The sequence below is a fragment of the Anas acuta genome, chromosome 2 (genome assembly GCF_963932015.1).
Source record: "Anas acuta chromosome 2, bAnaAcu1.1, whole genome shotgun sequence".
NCBI classification, from domain to species: Eukaryota; Metazoa; Chordata; class Aves; order Anseriformes; family Anatidae; genus Anas; species Anas acuta.
In genome coordinates, this window is record NC_088980.1 from 144,346,669 (window position 1) to 144,366,556 (window position 19,888).

The following is a 19,888-nucleotide window of genomic DNA, read 5'->3' on the forward strand; positions in this document are numbered from 1 at the left end:
TTTATTCATGCCCTTACCAAAGTCCAAATTTGTATCTTCAACTGCACAGACAAGGATTAAATCTCAAAGGATGCTTCACTAAATTCCTTGAAATAGCAGTCACCGCTGTCTGACTGATCATGACTCATAGTTGATGTGTCCGGAGGGAAGCCAGAGAGAAACAGAAAAGGAGAAGCCTGGAAACACATAGTCCTCAATACTAAACACAGGTTCATGCAGAAATCTATCTACGGTGACCGACTGACCCACATTTACAGCTCCTGGATCTTCGCTGTCCCATATCAGTAGAGTTTACTTCCATAACCCAGCCTACGGCAGTGATGGCTGGCAACCACAACTTCGCAGCCTGTAAACTCTCCAACAACACTTCTTACGTAGGGGAAGAGAGAACCCAGAGAATACGAGAGAAAAGGATGTAGGAATAATGGATGAAAAGATGAATGGATGAAGGGAAGAGGGCTCTACACATCTGGCGAACACACTGGTGCTTCAGCGTGAGCTCTGCCTTTGACATGACAAAAGACGAGGTGAAGTCATATTCACAGATCATGGTGATATAAAGGAGCCCTTCGAGCTCCTCATCACAATCCACAAGACACCGAGCCTGAAGGAACTGTTCAGCTCTTTCAGATAAAACGCAGCTTACTCAACTAATCAGAGTTTTTCCCCAAACACAGTGAGAAAGGCTTAATCGGGAACATAATGTCATGTGTGAAGGACGGTTTGTTAAAAATATACTGCATGTACTGAAGAACTCTATTTTTTTCATACGATGTGACATATTACAGGCACTGAACCAAAACGCCACAGAAGCATGTAGTTTATGCTATCTCACCGGACTACCAAACAACGTTTAGCATTGAGAAAGTACTGCAGATATGTATCAAAAGATGTATAAATGTTACTTTACACTGTTACCACAATGACTGCTTTTCTTCTGTGTTACCACAGCTGTTAAAAAGCCCTAATAGAAAACTAATAATGCAAGTCATTATGAAACATCTTAACCTCATTTTGAAAATATGTACAAGCTTTTTTGTTACTCCTGCTTCTCTGTCTCCTAATCAAGATCTCCATATTGAGCCCAGTTTTGCTTTTTCTTAGCAGCATAAATTAGAAGCAACTCTATTCAAGTCAATAAAATTACTCCAACATGAAAAAGGAATCAGCCATCTGCAAAAAGCTGAGTCTAACAGGTAATTTTCCACTGACAGCTCTTACCATAAAACAGGTTACAGAGATTACTCTTTTATCTCACATTGAAAGTAAACAATTAATGCAAAATGTACAGTGTCTATAAAGACAGCATGTTCTCTTCTTGTTCCCTTTATACGTAATTATTTTCATGTTAGTAAGCAGACATTTAAGTGAGACCACCATCAGTGGTAGATGGAGCCTACTCATCATGCAAAACAGGCAACTGAACATCTCTGTTTGTTTGTGCATTATTTTACCTTTTGTTCCCAACTTGGGAAGCATGTGGAATCTACGAGGCATTTTCACGCATCATTTCTTGCTGCAGAATGTCAAGTCACCTTTTATTCCCTCAGGCGAACTTCTCCTACCTGATCTCAAGAGCTGCCCACACCGAAATTATTTTTCATACCTTGTGTAAGCAGCTGGAGGTTTCGGACTTCTTCTCTCACCTTCAGCTGAAGGACTTGCTGCAGAATGTGCTGTCGCAGGCTTTCCTGGGCAATGCCCATTCGTTCAAGCTTTTTGTCAGTAAGTCTCAGCAAAGCACGGCCTGGATGCAAAAGTCAGAAAGAAAAATCACACAAGGATTTCCATTAATGTAATATTCTCACTCTGATGGGCTAGTTTCCTACAGCAAAAACTCCCAGCCCTGAAATACTTCAGTCTGAGATGATTGTCTCCTCAGTTAGGTACTGTTTTACTGTCAAGAGATCTGTGTTCCACTCTTCCCTTTTCTCTTGACTTTATATATTGTTTTGATACTTTGTGAGCCATTTGGACATGGAAAATTGGTATCTGGTGTCATTTTAGATGACCAACTGCTGTAGCTGAGTGCCAGCTGGCCTCCTCCAGAAGTCTACAATTGGTCCAGGTGTCTAAACAGGCCCTCACCTATTATCAAGCATGTAAATTACTGTCAAGAAACCACCAGTGAAAGTGAAATTTGACCAATTTAATCAATTTTTAGATACGCTGAGGATGACCGTTGTTGCAATTCAGACATGTTTATAGTGTAATAGCAACACCTCTCAGGAGAGCCCTATACTTGGAGATCCAGCCTTCCAAATCCCTCTAAGCAGTAACCTATCACAGCAGAACAGAAGAAAGAGCCAGAGACTTCCCTTATATGTCCCCATATGTCATCTGTATCTAAATCATTCCTGAAAGAGCTGTTTGCCCAGCTATAGAGATTGCCCTATTACAGTCTTTGCAGGCTTTGAACTCTGTTCATGACTTAGCTTCTCCATTAGGGTAATGTTGCACCACGGTCCCATGCAGATTGTAGATGTTAAAAACAATCCCCACTCCCCACATTCTGCTAGTGGAACTCTGACTCCATCTTTTGGGCATCTTCATGCTGTGAGCAAACAGGAGGAAGGCTGCGCACTGGCAGAGCCAACACTGGAGAAGTATTTGGGCCAAGCAGAGAACCAAAGCATCATGCAGAGCTTTATGTTAGGCAAAAACAAACAAACAAACCTTATTCTCTTTCATTTACACCAGTTTTGTGAGCTAATACAGGGAGGACAGTCCTGTGGCCCTCTACTGCCCCTTATTTCCCAATGTCTGTGTTCATCTATCCACAGGTGCCCTGGCCGATGCTGGCACAGCACACTGGAGCTACACCAATACCACCTTAGAAAATGGCACGACGCTTGGTTCAACTTTTTAAACCAAACTTTTTACTTCCTCTAGTTCTAACAACAACCACTTTTAATTATTAAAAATCCCTTCTTTGATTTCTGAGGCTTTATTCTGAAAGCAGAAGAGGATGGTGAAGAACAAGTTACTCTCTCCCCAACACAGCAGCCTCTGTGCTGCCATTAGTGGGGCTTTTGGATGAATGGTGCAATTTAGCTCATCATAAAGCATTACTCAACACAGCAAGATAAGGACCTTATTCAATCTCTTTCTTTACAAAACAGCAATATGGGTACAGGATTTTTATGATTATTTTAATTAAAGAATTTGAGATAAATTAACCACCAATTAATTAAGGGGACACAAAATTTGCCCCAAACCCAGTAGTTAGCAACCTCCCCTGCACTAACTGCTACATTTCACCCATAAAAAGTTCTGTGAAGTGGTTGCTGGGATCTTGATATGATGTAAATGTAATGTAAAGTGCTGGGATACTATTATTAACAACGCAAGATCTCATTGATCAAATGAAAAATGACAGGGTTCATTCATTTCCTGCCCTTCCATGTCTCTCAAGCATGCAATACCATGGAGGATGACCTTTTGATTAGGAAAACTTTCTTTGAAATCATAAACAAGAAGAATTCTACGGGTTAATGTAATAACAAACTATGGAAATTAGTTCCTTGCGGATCAATGCCAGCTGTCCAATTCCCTTGGTGATAGAGATAGTAATAATGACTTCAATTTTTATGTCGCCTTATCACACTAAAACATCTTAAAGCAATTTACAAAGGATGTACAGCAGCCTAACAGTATGGTCTGTAACGTCAATCTAGCAACTGAAAGCAAACAAAAAAATAAACAAACCATGAGTTTAAAGAGTGCCAACATCCATGTCATCTTAGGGCAGGGAGTCAGCAATAGTAATATGAAAGGACAGACACAGGCCATGTATCTCATCCAGTGTCCTCCACCTCTTTTTGGCCGTGGATATAGCCACAACTCTTTACTTCCTTGGGGGCACCTCTTTATTTCATATTCAAGTCAGTTTTCTACCCCAGTCGCTGCCTTTGGAAGTTGAGTGTGCACAACACAGAGACATCTCTTTTCAACTCCAGGCATGCCAGTTCCTCTGCGGCTTTGGCTCAAAGCACAATGCCATCGGAAAAAAATGTCTTTGACTCATACTATTTGCAGCAGCTTTTACAAGCTGCCTTAAATTAACCCTTGCCTGCACCAAATCCAACTGTGACCTGTTGAGGCAGTGATGAGGCAAGAAGGTAAACATCCATAGGCAGAAGGTGGCATTTCCAAAATGCAGAAAGTGACCTGAACTAAGATGATCCAACCCTCCCCATACTATCTTTTTTCCCTCTCAGCACTCAAATCAACAAAATCCAAGTCAGAACTGGAATAATTTATTACACTGGTACCAAGTCACGACTTCAAAAAGATAGAGCTAATGACTGGCGTCACCAAAGCCAGTTAGTTACTAAGACCAAGGTCCTAATAATCAGCTAATGATTTCAAAAGATTCACTGTACTGCTTCCTGTACTGTACATATCTGAAAAGTGCTACGGACTATCTAAGGGTTGTTGAACACTGAGCTTAGAAGTCCAGAGAAGTTGTGGAGTCTGTTTGGAAATTCTAAAGACCTGACTCACAAGGTCCTGAGCAACTGGCTTTAGTTGGTACTGCTTTGAGCACGGGGACGTGACTAGATGAATGCCAGAGGTGCCCTCCAACCTCTGCTATTCTGTGCTGCTGTGGCTCAACCTTCATGAAGGATCTCAAGATTAAGATCTATTTTCACTGAAAAAGAGAAGAGTAATGAAGAAAATTAATAAGCATACACAAAAGATGGTCATTTTGGTGAGCACTGGGGATAAAAGAGACAGCTATGCAGAAACCATTGGGGCTAGAGTTTTAATTCTCAGAGCATGTTGGACAGAATAAATTATCAAGAGCAGAACACGTAACAAGCATTAAGGTTTTCAAAGAGCCTACACTGATCTTTGCTAGGAGGCAAGTATCTCAGCAGAGTATTCCTTATATCTCAGGAAAAGTTCCCAAAACTAAAGAATGGCTGATAACTCTTTAAAGGCTGTTTTATATATATGTAGAAGTAGCAGCTACATGCGTAAAAGACACTAGGAGATTTTTTTTTCAAAAGTCTCTTGGCCAGCAGAACAATAAAGACTGTAGTCACAAACACGTAGGCCTTGGCTCAAGTTATCTGCACGGCAGGGAACCAAATGCTTTTTAAAAAAAAGAGCAACTCTCAGTATCTCTATGCATCTTTTAGCACCTAAAACCCAGCCCTCGCACAGTCAGGAAGGAACAGCCATGGAACGCTCTGAGACACCCCGAGGGCAGACACAGAATATAAAATACTTTCCAGCTTAATAATGGATTGATGGCCTAATTTCTTCTAATATGACTTAGCTGTTGCAGATCTCATCTGATCAAGCTGGGATTAGATGAAAATTTAAGTGGAGGGAGAAACATTGCATGCCACAGAACATTAATATGAGTATAAGCATTGGTCCAATGAGGTTGGCATTGGCCCTAGAGCAAGGAATGTGGCGCGGTCGTCTGTACCAAATCACAAACGCTCATACCTCCCCGCACGGGTACAGCCTACTGCTCCTCTTCTTTTCCCTGAGCCTGTGAAGCTGACTGTTCACAGACATCTAGAGGGAGACCATGCTGGAAGGCCTGAAAGTATACTTGTACAGGAGGTGAATGCTTAAGGAAGAAAGGGTTTATTAAGTGTAGAAAGAACTGAAGAAATGCAGGAAAGCAAGAGCAAATAGTAGGAGGTTGATCTCATGCAAAACCTTGAAGAGAACTATGGCTAATTTAAAGTTGATAAGATAATGAGCCAAGGGTGGGAACAAACAGTGTGTGTGAAACACAGCCAAGAAAGGTGATCTTGTCTTCTGAGTACAACCTGATAGGCATACATGAATATCAAGACAAAATACTCAGTTTACTGACCGTGGAGCGTAGAATCTAACTGAGAAAGAAAGAACAGGACAGAGAACGCAAGGACATTAAAAATGCCTTACTGCCAGACCAGCAGTTCATCCAGCTTTATATTCAGAGATGTATTTAGGGAGAGCTACCAAAAGGGTTACTATCTGAAGTCATTCCCTTTGAACTGTGCCAGCTACACTAGGGATACTAGAGAGTACATCATTTTTAGCACCTACATATTGTCCTGATGTCCATAAATTTGTCTTCTTAATCCTGCTGATACTGTCTGCCTCTGCGGCCTCTTGGGATAGCAAATTCCAGAAGCTCACTGCCCGTTTTTGCCTGTTTTATATTGATTTCTTACTGACTGCTTCAAGTGTTCCCTAGCTCTTGCATTGCAGTATTTGGTGAACAATTCCACAATCAGCTTATCTGTTGCTTTCATGATTTGTAAACCTCCATCATTTGGTCATATTTCTGGATGACAAACTTAGAAAAACAGGAACACAGAATTCATTAAACCCCTAAATTATCCAAGCTGAAAACCTGAAAAAAATATTTCCATGCTAGAACGACTATTTTAAATTGTTGTTGAAATGATTGCATATTCTTACTTAATTGATAATAATGTGCCTCTCTGGTTTTTGTATAGAACAATTTCAGACATATTGCTTTTGTATTTATCTCTTTAGTTCCATTAACATATTCATAATTCTAGTTCACTGCTTTTTTCTACTTGAAATAGTCAGATCACAGCTTTCCTCTTGTTTATACAGGCTGATGTTTGTTTCTCTTCACTTCAGTGCTTGAAAACAAGCCTCCTAGGACTTACCAGGTAAGAAATTTCCGTGACAGAGATAGAGACATTAATATCATTGTTCGGGTGCTGGTGAGACAGAAGTATAAAATCCTCATCACACGCTCAGGAAGGAGGAATTCAGACAAGAACAGGCAGAGAGAGGCTATGACTTTATAGTGAGGAATGGTGCAATTATTTCATGTGAGGATGCTGGATAAATGTAAAGCCACCTCCAGACTGAAAACAGCCTCACAATGGCAGTGGAGAGAGATGAGTACCAGGGAAAGAGAAGAATTATTAAACCAAACAGCTAAGTTAAAAAGAGGACAGATGGATATGAACACAATCGAGGAAGCTGGGTTCAGGAAACTTTTGTAAAAGAAGTAGTAGAAACCAGTGATCATGCATGTTTTCAGAACAAACTTGATACGACAATGATATTCATGATAACCCATCAGATCTCATACAGTCCTAGATTTTCTGCTTTCCATATAAGAATTTAAGAGCACGTCTCTTTCTCGTGCCAGTCTCATCACTAGTCAACCAGACACTTCAGTCACTTCATCATCAATGCCCTGGGGCAAATCTACAGCTTTTCCTGCCAAAGGAGTTAGGTCTGGCTCATCTTACTCATTATTTAGCCAGTACAGGCTGTTGGGCAATGGCAGTTGCCTTGCCCCTTTCCTTGCCCCACTTCAATTTTCTAGCATCTCTCTAATGAGGCAAGACTCAGTTGCTTCAGAAGTAAAAATGTCAGACTTAGCACTGCAGCAAACACTTCATCGATACCTACTAGCATAGTGGCAAATGCCAGCATAGACAAAGGACAACTTTTTCCCCAAATTTGCTACTGGTAGCTGCCTAGTGCTTCTGATATGATGAACACTTCTCAGCTGGGGACCCACTGACATCAGGAGACATAAGGAATACTGGTATGGAAATAAAGTAGAGGGAAGAATTGTTTCAAATAATACGGAACAGAAGGAGCAAAGAAGACCCTTCAACCTTGATGAATACAAGATCTCCAGCTAAGGAAGTTCTCTAACATCCGTGACAGTATTCTTGTGCTTTCTCATCCTGTTAGCAAATGCAGAAAACCTCCATGGAGCAGAAGGAATTATTTCCTGGTAAGTCATAGGAAAGGGAGAGGCTCACATCTCCAGCATTCCTCCAGTGGAAGAGAAGAAAGCACAGGAAGACATTTTAGATTTGCTCATGTATCAAATTAGCTTTTTGACTCGCCTTTATTTGTTAATATCATCATACATGAATAAGATGACTTTCTGGCTCTTTATCACTCATTATTTGCTGGATCTGGATGAGGCCAGCTCGACAGTAAACTTTATGAAAGCAAACACTGTCATAACTGGCCAATTAATGTCTGATTAATCTCAAAAAAGCAGCTATGTAAACAAAGGCGCTTTCTGAATATTATCTGCATCCTTTGTTTTCACATCATCTCTGTTTACAGTTCTGAAAAGAGGAAGAGATGACTATTGTTACTGCTGCCATTAAGTCTACCATCAAAACAGTTTATTTCCATAAAAGCTCTCTCAAGTTGCAGTTCTCTTGCACCTTTCTGCCCCTTTTCTGCACTTCTGAGCTACAAGCATGAGCAGGATATGGATGAAAAATAACACAATCTTTAACAACGCTATATTTTCAAATACAAAAATAGCAGCAGCCAAGACATGAATTTGTTTCTAAATTTCTCTGTTTCTGACAAGCTTATTTAGCGGTCAGTAATAAATTTGTGAAGCTATTTAACTCATATTACTTAGTGTGGCCTAACTTCCTCTCACCTTAGCATTGCCTTCCCAGCTCCCTCCATGTTCCATCCAAAAATGCTGATCTTTTCTACTCTGAGCTAGTCCTTTGAGCTATGTATCTCCTGGTCCCCAGGTTTCTCTGAAAATGAGCCACCTTAGAATCATTGAATCACAGAATCATTAAGGTTGGAATGGTGTGGTACAGAAGGACTTCCAAGATCATCTGGTCCAACCATCCCCCTACTACCAATGTCACCCACTGAACCATGTCCCCAAGCACCACGTCCAACCTTTCCTTGAACACCCCTTGAATTAAGAGAGCAGCATGAATCATGGATATTAATTTTAGGGACTTAACTGTAGGGTTATTAATTTTGAACAAACTTTCTTGAAGTCAGTACTATACTCCTGCTCTCTCCTTGGTAGACACTTCAGCCAGCCAGGCATCTCGAAACAGCTCAGGTATCTTGAAAAGTCATGCTAAAGGCAAAATTCCCTCTACAGAAATAGGAGTCTCCTGACACCCACATCCTTCCATAAAAAAATATAAATAAATAAAAGAAATTCCTGCTCCATGACTCATCCACACATCTTCAAGAAACTATTTTAATCATGTACTACCTAGTGGGGAGCATCACACATCCGTATATGTAACAGCCTTAGTTATTAGATGTTGAATGAATTGCCCTAGTTTGTAAAGAATTACAAAAATATTCCAAAATAACTTTATTGGAGGAAAATAATGATTCTATATAGAGAAAGGAAGGGGTTAATGAGAAACTATGCATTGTGATTACTGGAAGTGGTTCAGTAAGTAATTTACTATACTGATGGGAACTATATTGATTCCTTACAAGTCTTGGGTAAAAGACTGTTAGACAGACCTGTTTTCCAGTTGTACATATTTGGGACCTGATGATTTTAATAGGAGGAAATAGTAATAACTTGAATTCCCCTCTGAAATATAAATTCAGGCACAAATCATATTACACCGCTTTGCAAATGTACTGTAAAATGTGAGACAACCATTTTTAGTACTCTCAGGAAGGACCCGATAGGACCCACAAAGTAAATTAAGGATAAATGTAAACCTTTAGCAGGCAGTCTATAAATCCACATTGCTTGTTGTATATACATTTGCCAACCTACTTCCTGGCCATACAAAATTATATATTATCTACAGCTATATATAAAGATGTAAAGACATGTAATAATGTGCTTCTATTATATTGCACATCATATTTTTAAGAAACACAATGCAGGACTTTTGTTTGCTGGTATCAGTATGGTAGATTTATGGTCCCCCTATACAAATAAACAACCTCAAGGTCCTTTTTGTTTGTGATGAAGTGAGTGAATCTGTCAACACCTTTGATTTTGTCTACCATCAGCAGGACACACAGTTCTTCCATTCCCTGTTAATCTAATGTTGCTCAGTGTGCAACCCATTATGCATTAGATATCCCATTTCTTTATTAATTGCAAAAAATCACATTAGATCATGCCCGCTGGCAAAACTCATGTTAATTTATTCAGGAGTAAACACACATTCATATATTATAATGCATGGCTTCTACATAGAGCAGATTATGAAAGGGCAAGCCAATTTGGGAAGCATTAGAATCGACTGAAGGCTTTACAGCAAACTCAGGCAAAAGGGTTTCCTGTAACTCCTAACAGTGGACCTTACAAAAATCATTCTTCTTCCAGAAAAATGATAATTTAATACCACAAGAAAAGTAATGACACATGCACACACAAAACAACGGTTATTCCTGAGGAGCCCAACTGAACTGGAATTGGGAAATTCTTGAAAGCACGCAGAAGACTGTCTCACCTTTTGGTATTTCTAAAGCAGAAGTGGTTCTGCAGTTCTGCCTAGAAATAAACTGGTGCGTGCATCCAGCAAAGGGGGCAAGCCCCACAGAGTACACACGTGAATTTGGAAAAGCTGCCATTTAATTAAGTGAGGAAGAACACCTGCTCCCATCACATGCAGATATACCATTAAGCTCTCTGAACTGCACTATAGTAGGAAACATGAACATGGCTGAAGACTGGGCTCTGGGAGCGTGTTTCCACAGTCCCAGGGACAGAAATTGTCAGCGAATATCGTTGCTTGCTCTAATTTGCTAGTGATCAGTCCATCCAATAGCTCAAAGATGCTAGGCTGCAAAATACACACCAAACTCACAATTCTTCAGCATGCAGCATATGGAAGGACAAGGAAAGGCAACCTATTTCTATGCAATAGCTTCCTTTTTTTTGTCACGGCTTGGTGGGCAATCTTGGGAACCTTCTCTTTCCTTCTGTGATGCTAGAGAGAGCCAGCCCTGCTTCTTTCTGATTACTGTGTCACACAGCTTTCAGGCAAAATTCTAAACACGGGAAATTTTTAATTCATTTGCTGAGTTTCTTTTAATGCCAAACTTGCAGGAAGCAAAGAGGACCTACATAATGTGACCAGACAGCTTACTGTACTGCAAAAAGAAAGCTGCTGGTCATCATGAGTTCCAGTAGACCAGAATTTAAGACCTTAGATTTTCTAGCAATACTTCCCAATCACTTTTTATTTGGTTGTTTTTAAAGATTAAAATTAAAATTTTATGAAATATTAAAATAAACTTTCATTATCCCAATGCTGAGGAACACACAGTATTGCTACCTTTCCTGGTCTGTATCCCTAGCTCTCCTCCATTCCACACTGTTATCACCAAGCAGCTTTCAGTGGTGCTTTCTTCCATGCCTGTTCTAGCTTTCCCCTCCATTTTTTTAATAAAAAATGAAACTGAGAAAGGTTTTGTGTTAATATTCATGATGTTAATAATTAATGTTAATAAAAATGGAAAATCAAAAGCAGCATGCTCATAGGTTAAGCACTGTAGACTGCTTCAAATCTCCTAACCTGAAGAATCAGGGACATCCCTTCCTCCCTCCTCCTGCACTACCAGGTCTCTGTGTGGGCTTCTAACCAGAAGCCTGGCACCTCCCAAGCTGCATGCACCACCTTTCGTGGACCCTTAATTTATAGTTGACCATTTTATAACCTCCAGGAGTATAATTTTCCTATTGTACGAGTCACCTCTAGTCAATTATGTACACAGCCTTGCAGGTACAGATACTAATCTCTTGCTGCGTTGCTGGTTCAGTAGCATGATAAACTTTGTAGAGCTCCTTTGCATTTCTTCCAGCTTTTATTACTGTAGCTGTGAGGTCAATCGGGACATAAGGATTTTATTCTGCTGGCCTATTCCTTCTATTTAGTACTTGACCTACACAAAACTGTGGGACCACATTAATTTTGGATCAGAAATAAAGAAGATACCTGAGCAATGATTTATTCTATCTGATCTGTAAGCAACTGGGTCCTATGAACCCAGCCCTTATTTTGGGAAATTCTCCGTCCTATATATACTCCGTGACTCAGAAAGGCATTCCATCAGGCATACAGAAACAGGACCAAACCCCAAAATTATTATAATGATAATAATAAATAATAATACACTAAGGTACAGGAATGCTACCAAAGGCTGCAGCCTGGGGCTGCAGTCCAAAGGGAACATGTGGGCCTGAACCAGGCTTCCAGGTGTCGTGATCCTTAGGAAAAATAAAAGCTCATTTTCCCTACAAGGGTCAGGAAGATGATGTGATGTGTGACACTTTAAATAAAAATTACTACAGTTAGGAGCAATGCAGCTCTCTGGAAAGGAGGGGGATGCCTCATGCCCTAACCCTCTGGGGAACATGCTGAACCCCAGTGCTACTCCACGACAGGGCCCCTGAGGAAAGGAGGCCTTGCCTGTAACACACTTGGGGATGCTAGATCAAAGGACAAAACCTCTTGGCTGCTGTTCACCAAGCAGGAAGGCCTCCTGGGTGTCACTGCCAGCTCCCAGACCAGGCACCGAAGTCCAGGCCTCTGTGGCTGTGTTACAGAAGCAGGTGCTCTGTTCCCTGCCCACCAGCGAAACCACCAGCTGCTGGGCAGGCCGAGAGCTTGGAGGCAGGGTATGAAATCCCTCAGGCTGAGGAGGAAGCCACACATACTCCTCCTGGTTCCTGGACGAACGCTTCAGTTCCACAAAGCCCGTCTTCCTCCCTCACCAAGAGCAGCGAGCACAACTGCGCGCTGCCTGGAGGCTGGTCCTGGGCCAGGCACACCAACTGAGCAGGCTTTTTCAGTCAGCTTATGCACCCAAAGACCTGGTTTCTGAGTCACCACCAGGTGTAAATATGAGCGAGGTGCTCTTCTGCTCAGAGCAAGACGATTTTGGACATGCACAAAAATGCAGCTCCAGGCACCGAGGTAAATTTACAGCTAAAATGGAAAAGGGAAATATGGTGTTCAGGTACCTCCAGGCTTTTGCAGCAGCCACACAAGCTTGGGACTGTTTTAGATAACAATTCAGGATTTTTATTTTATTTTATTTTATTTTATTTTATTTTATTTTATTTTATTTTATTTTATTTTATTTTATTTTATTTTATTTTATTTTATTTTATTTTATTTTATTTTATTTTATTTTATTTTTATTTTTTCACTCTAGAGCATCTCACCTAAGTCCTGCATTCAGTGCCAAAGCCCATAGCTGGCTCTGTGCCTGTCACCAGCTAGCTGGCTGCCCTGTAGCTGATGTCTGGAAAGGCTTGGGAGCAAATCAAGAATGTGACACCGCTTTCCCCAAAAACTCAGTCTCCCAAACCTTGTCATTTAGGGACTAATTAGCATAAATAGAGTTGGCCTGTTTGAGCTTCAGCTGAGCCTGAGGTCAGTGGACGGCTTCCAGTGATTTTAGCCATACCTAGAGCTGCTTGTGAGAGGAAGCTCACCAATGACTTTAAAATGACAGAATAATTCTCCCATCCCCAAGGTGATTTCATCTATCAGGATGGGGCAAAACAAAAAGCAAGCGCTGCAAGGTAAAGCTAAACTAATTAAAACGTGAAAACAGGCAGAAGAGTTCAATGACGAAGCTAATGCACAATGAGATGCAAACTAGCAGTGAAATGGGTGAATCTGAACTCCTTTCAGCCTTTAAATGAAGCCTTGGGAAAAGACAATTCAGAGGAGCTTAGGTTGTTGCAGTCTGTACAGGTTGCAGTACTGGGGGACTGTTTACCTCTGTGTGAAATCCAGCAATCCAAAAGGCCTTAGAAAAAAGTGTGGGAAAGAGTAAGAGAAAGAAAAAGAAATGTCTATAAACCAAACAAGTACTAGCCAAATCCTAAAACTCGATCATTTATTTATTTATTTATATTATATTGGTTTTCTGATAATTTCAGTGAGCTTTCTTTCTACAATAAATTAAACTCTTCTCTTTTAGAGATAGCTTTCATTGCTTCAGATCAGCAAATATTAAAGCACTGCATTATGTACGAACCTTCAGTTGCGCTTTGTTTTTAATAAAGGAGTATATGGAGTGGAAACATTTGAACATATGACATGATGAACCTTCAAGACTTTTTTAAAAGAGGCAGGCACTGAGTTCAACAAACACTGATCAACCAATAAAATCAGATCAGAGAAAAAGCAACTGCAACTACTGGATATACTAAAGCCCATATGAACAATTTGCAAAGAACAATTCATACAGAGGAATAAAATTGGAAACTATCAGCACAGAAGATTCCGATAATAATGCTGAAGACAAGCTACCTAAGTGGTCTGTGTCTAAGTACCCAAGCAAAAGAAAAGGTGACTGTTTAAGCAGTGTGTTTACTTACAGAATATGCATTAGGTATCAGTGACAACACACTGGTTAAATCTATGGCCAGAGACTGTCCTGGCTGAAAGAATGACTATACTGACAAGTTCAATGAGGATGCATCCACTCACAGCAGAGCTCAGATACAAATATAGAAAACCTTTTTTTCTGCTGTTTCACACACACGCAGAGAACAAAAAAAATAAATACATTTTCAGCCTGGCAAAATTTTCCTAAACTGTAAGAGTCTAGCGCGCATTTTCTGAGTAATAACATTGAGCCACAAATTGAACCCTTAGTCAAGTACAAAATTGCTTATTTATCTTCATCTCCACTCATTAGCTTGCGCTCAGGCTTCAGTACAAAAGCCAAATCATTTTAGGGTAAGCTTGAAAACTAGTTTTGGTTATGTACAAAACAATTTCTTGTTTATACATGATAAATGAACATTTAGGCTCAACACTCTTTCCTGGGTTGGAGACACATGCACATGAAACTCCAGCAAGTATCAGTATTCCCACAGCAAGATTTGAATAGCAGCAACAGAAACCGAAGAAGCAACAACAGGTACAAAGAAATTATTTACTTCATTTTCCAGCGTATAATTAAAATTCTAAAGCAAACGTCCATATCTGTAAATACTCTTTGCTCAATTCACTTTTATTTTCCCTGCAATGTTCCTTAGAGTCCTCTTCACAATACACTTTACGTTCTGTTTTCCTCACCAGCGTTCTTCTGTTTGCTTCCCACTGGAACATGTTATTTTCTACAGTTTTCTCAGACTGCAAAGCTTCCGTGGTTAAGGAATATGCTGTGTGCCATGGACTGGCCACGTGAGCACTGACAGCGTGAAATCCTGTCAATACCCCAAAAGTAAATCAGCTGGATGGTAAGCAGGATCACAGCTGTCTATAGATTGAAGTATCAGCCACAAATCCTTCAGCACAGTTGCTTGAGAAGCTGATCTAAATCAAGTTATTTCTAGCCTGCTCCCGAGCAATTTTCTGATGACCTTTGAAGATGGGCAGGCCAAGATCCTGTCTGCAACGCAGAGCCATGGGCACTCCCTTTCTTATCCTCAAGCCCTTGTATCTGCTCTCAGCAACCAGGTTTGGCTTAAATGAAATGGAGGAGATCACATAAGGTCCATTTACAGTGTTGTAGGAAATATTTTTTTGTTATTAAGCTAAGAGGAAAAGGACCTAGGTTCCTGGTGGACACCAAGTGGAACATGAGCCAGCAGCGTTGCAGCAAAGAAGGCCAATGCTCTTCTGGGCTGCATGAAGCAGAACACTGCCAGCAGGACAAGAGAGGTGATCCTTCCCTCTGCTCAGCCCTGTGAGGCCACCCCTGGAGTGCTGAGTCCTGTGCTGGGCTCCCCAGTACAAGAGAGAGATGGACATACTGGAGCAAGTCCAGCAAAGAGCCATGGAGACCATGATGGACTTGAGCATCCGTTGTACCCAGAGAGGCTGAGAAAGCTGGGAGAAGGCTCTGGGGGAGCTTTTCAACATGTATAAATACCTGATGGGGGAAATAAAAAGACACTGGGTATAAACTCAAGCACAGGAATTTCCATTTAAATGTAAGGAACTTTTTATTGTGAATGGGGCTGAACACTAGAACAGGCGTCAGGAAAAGCTGCTGAGTTTCCATTCTTGGAGTTAGTCAAACTGGTACAGACCCAGGCAAGCTGCTCTGGCTGACCCTGCTTTGAGCAGGGGGGGCAGTGAGCAAAATGACCTCCAGATTTGCCTTCCAGCCTCAGTGACTCTCTGACTCTACAGAGGAGCAGTGAAAATCCAGTTGTCTGAATTTCAGCAGAGTTAGCAAGGTCACAATTAACAGCGACCGAACACAAGATTCTTACATAATTTGTACATCAATATATTCGATTGAAGTGTGCAAACCATGGAGACAGGTGAAAAAATACCTATGTGGTTGGAACCTCACTCAGAATTGTTCGTATACTAGCGTACATGACCTACAGCATCCCTCAGCAGGAACACAACCAGACATTGAGTTTCTATAAAGGAAACACTACAACTAGCAAGGTTACAGATGCAGAAGGATGGGGGCCATTAAGCATGTAAAACAGGGCTTTTTTTCAGCCCATTCACATAATGTTACACACTCTCAAAACCAGGGCACAGCTGGTTCCCAGAATCTGCATCCCAGTAAATTAACCAGTGCCACACTTGTCCAGGCACTGGAACTCAGTCATTTCCATTATCATATTGCTCCAGGGGTTCCTGGTATGGTTTGGCCTGGGCCAATTAACACTTCCCCAGAAAGTCCCAGATATGGTTCAGGCAGAAGCACAAATTAGGGGCTGTTCTCCACAGACTGTGTGAACGCAGCCATCCTGCTCTGAAGAGCAAAAGCCCGTGGCAGCCTGGGCGTGAGCCATTCCACGCCAATTAGCCTCGGTGCCAGGAGGTGTTTGTGGAAATGCCACCGACATCAACATAGCAGTATTACAGAGCCATCAGTTCTGTCGATAAACCCAACCAGCTCTACTAACACAGCAAAATGTAAGCTGGCTTCTATGAAATCAGGGGTCTAGAGGTGAGAGGTTAATATTTCCTCCCTCGGCAGTCCTGGCACGTCCCCTGGCACAAGGCAGCAGTTGGAAAGGATTTCCTCCACCACTTCTTACCTGTACCAAACTATTTAATAATACAGTTCTTTCAACAGTGGAAATGAGGAAAAGCAACAGGAAAGAGACATTTGGGTAAGCTTTTACTGATTACAGTGCTTTTATTTAGATTTCGTTCTGCTGTAGTATTTCATTTCCAAGTATCTGAAGGATCCTGTCTGTTTTCAGGCCTGTCTCAGCTCTTACGTATCCAGAGAAATATACTCCAAAATTTTCAAACACTGGAAATGAGGAAGAAAAAAAGGTGTAAATTATTGGGACACTGTGTTTGAAGAAACACAGTTCTTCTTCTAGGAACATTGTTTTTGTGAAGTCCTGTAAGAGACAGCATGTGAAAGAGCCCAAACAACAGAATCTCAAGACCAATTTCTGGACTACTTCCGAAGGGCAGCGTGCTGCATATCACACTGCACAAGTCAGAAGAGCTGTCATGGATTTTCACATGCGTATTCCACCTGCTTCATAGGAAGCACTAATTACAGTTGTAGGGTATGTCTGTGCCAGCTCGCTCCCCTCCATTTCTTGGGCATACCTTTAATGTGTTCTGCAACCCTGACCTCTGCAAACCGCTGTTGCTTCTGAAGCCCTGTCAGGTCGCAGCGAAAAATGCTAATGAATATTGGTCTCCTCCCACCTGCACAAACAGCTACACTGCTGGCCCAGCCTCCACAGGAACAGCTTTAAAGCAAGGGCAGCGAGAGCAGCTGAGAAAAAAAGGAAGAGCGTCGACACTGGGATACTTCTAAAGGTAGTTTGCAGGTTTTGATCTTGACGTAACCACAGCAATTAGTAGGATAAGATATCACTCCGGGTTCAGTATAAACACCACGTGATAAAAGTAAACCACCCTCTGCAAAGTATGGAGAAGCACCTGCTTGTTGCTCCCCAGGAGCCTCCTGCTGTTGCAGAGTGGCTGCGTAGAAGCAGAGCTGCTATGGGACTGCTGCAACAAAAGCATGCACAGACACCAAGAAAACTACTCTGCTGTCAGAGAAGTGGGCTGTATGAAGGCAGTTGCTAATAGTTTGTGCTGCTAGGGTTCCTGAATGGCACTGAGCTGTTAATAAGAAACACACTTACTGTCACTTCCCAGTCTAAGTTTTGAAATTCACCGTAGGTATTTCCATCAGGCTTTAGAGCACCATACTGACCACTGTAAAGGGTTTACTCAAAGGGCTGCTGGAAAAGATTAGAAAAAAACAAAATGCCAGGTTTTTGAAAGGTTCTGGCTTATACCACATACATGCTGACAGCTGGAACAGTTGCATCTACAGAGACGGAAATTCAGGACTTGCAGTGTTTGGGAACTGCCAGCTCCTCAATATACTAAGCTTGCAAAACCATTCACTGAACACTTGCCTTGAAAAGAGAATCAATCCAAGTCTGTCTCAGGGAGTCCCAGAATGATTGGGGAAAATGGCTTTTAGAGTGCTAAAGGTTAAATCAGCTAACCAGGCTCTTAAGACAGAAACATTTCTTGCTACAAGCGACTTCTGCAACGCGACCAAGGGTTTTCTGCGAGTGAGAGAGAGCTGCACTTCTACATGGAGTATCAGGTAATCTCAGTTACACAAAACAGCCTCTGTGGAAGTGAAGTGATTGAGCAGAGAGGAGTCTCTTATTTCAAATCCAGGAGCAGCTTGTGGGAAATGCATGTTATTAGATAAGAAATTTTACTTGTGTGATAAGGTAAAATATTGCATGCCTCAGAGCCTCACATACACTCACCTACTTGTGTGTGAACTCATGCGAAGTGTTACTCATAAGAGGCATTCAAGCTCTCATTCATATTTTATATCTTCAGTTTTACTAAGCTATTTGTTACAAAGTTTTCACCCAGGCCTTGTTCCAAATCTGCTACAAGATTTGGATCTTATGGCAGTAGTGCTTCAAAACAAAAAGAGAGGAGTATGAAGCCTTCAAATGACAAACGCAATGATGTTTCAGGATAATATTTATTATTTTTAATAAAAAAACCTGAATTGTATACCAAAATGAAAGTTGTTCACATTAAAACTTTTTTACTGAAGTGTCCTAAGGCTGTGCAAAGCTAGAACAACGTTTGCTTAAGGAGGCCAAATTGCTTCTCCATCAGCCAAGTTTCTCTGTCTTTTCCTCACATTGATAGAGCAATGAAAAATAAAGCACACAGGTTATCTCTGGTGCCCTTCTCAAATTCTTTTAGTCAGGTGATATTGCTATTTTTTAATCCTTTATTATTATTGTTATTGGATTTTGGTGAAAAGACACACTTTTCCTCAGCTTTCTCCTTACTCTAAAAGAGGAATACAAAATGTGCATCACCTCTAGCACAGCTGTTACACCCAGTCCAGTGGCAGTGTGGCAGGAAGGCAGCACTCACACATTATTTCTCCTCCCCTTAAGTTGTATTTCTCCATAGTCCTACATACTTACAGGGATTGGAAACGTCTCACTGGAGATGGTCAAGATTTCTGCTCTTGCTCTGCCTTGGAATCACTGGAGATTTCTATGACTCGACCTAGTGCAGTGGGGTAGCAGCCCCTGGGTTTGGGCACAAGTTGCCTTACTGACACCACGACAAGCTTTGGAAGCAGTACGGCACATGTAAGAAGGATACGCAGGATGCCTGGTTTACAGCACCACACCTCTCATCATATCGTTGAGCAGCAATTGCCAATGCAATATAGTTTAACCACAGTAATTCCATTTTACAAAGGCACTGAGAGAGTCCTGGTCATCCCCTTACTAAGGACCTGCCCTGACTCCTGCTTTTATACCTCTGTTAAAACTACTGCCTGACAGCTGGCAGAGATAAAGCTCCCCTCTCCAGGGGTCAATTACACCAAGCATTTCCAGTACCTGACCACAATACACTCGCCTGAGGCGTGACTGGGGAGTAATCCGGACAAAGATATGTGATCTCCCACAAGTTAAAATCTCAGAGGATGGTAGCAGCCACACACCAGTATTTAAAACCAGAAATGAAATCCTGCCTGGATGTCCCTGGAGCAGGACAGAACACATTGGTCTGCAAATAGATACAGCTTTACTGGATGTATGAGGTGTAGGAAACTACCTAAAAAACTTATCAGGCTTGCACGAATTGCAAGAGGACACAACAATATCCATGCCTACTTTGTTGAGGGCAAACCC

At 41.4% G+C, this 19,888-nt stretch overlaps 1 protein-coding gene across 7 annotated transcripts in view; it reads right to left on the bottom strand.

The window, feature by feature from the left end:
- Window positions 1-19,888, bottom strand: part of SAMD12 (sterile alpha motif domain containing 12) — a 169,820-nt gene that overhangs the window by 85,887 nt on the left and 64,045 nt on the right. For all 7 annotated transcript variants that reach the window (XR_011093173.1, XR_011093172.1, XM_068672548.1 and 4 more), the window contains one exon: window positions 1,607-1,747. Coding sequence is in view for 5 of the 7 variants with exons in the window: in XM_068672548.1 (XP_068528649.1) it covers window positions 1,607-1,747 (141 nt within the window). In the remaining 2 variants the exon portion in view is untranslated. The remainder of the gene's footprint in view (window positions 1-1,606; window positions 1,748-19,888) is intronic.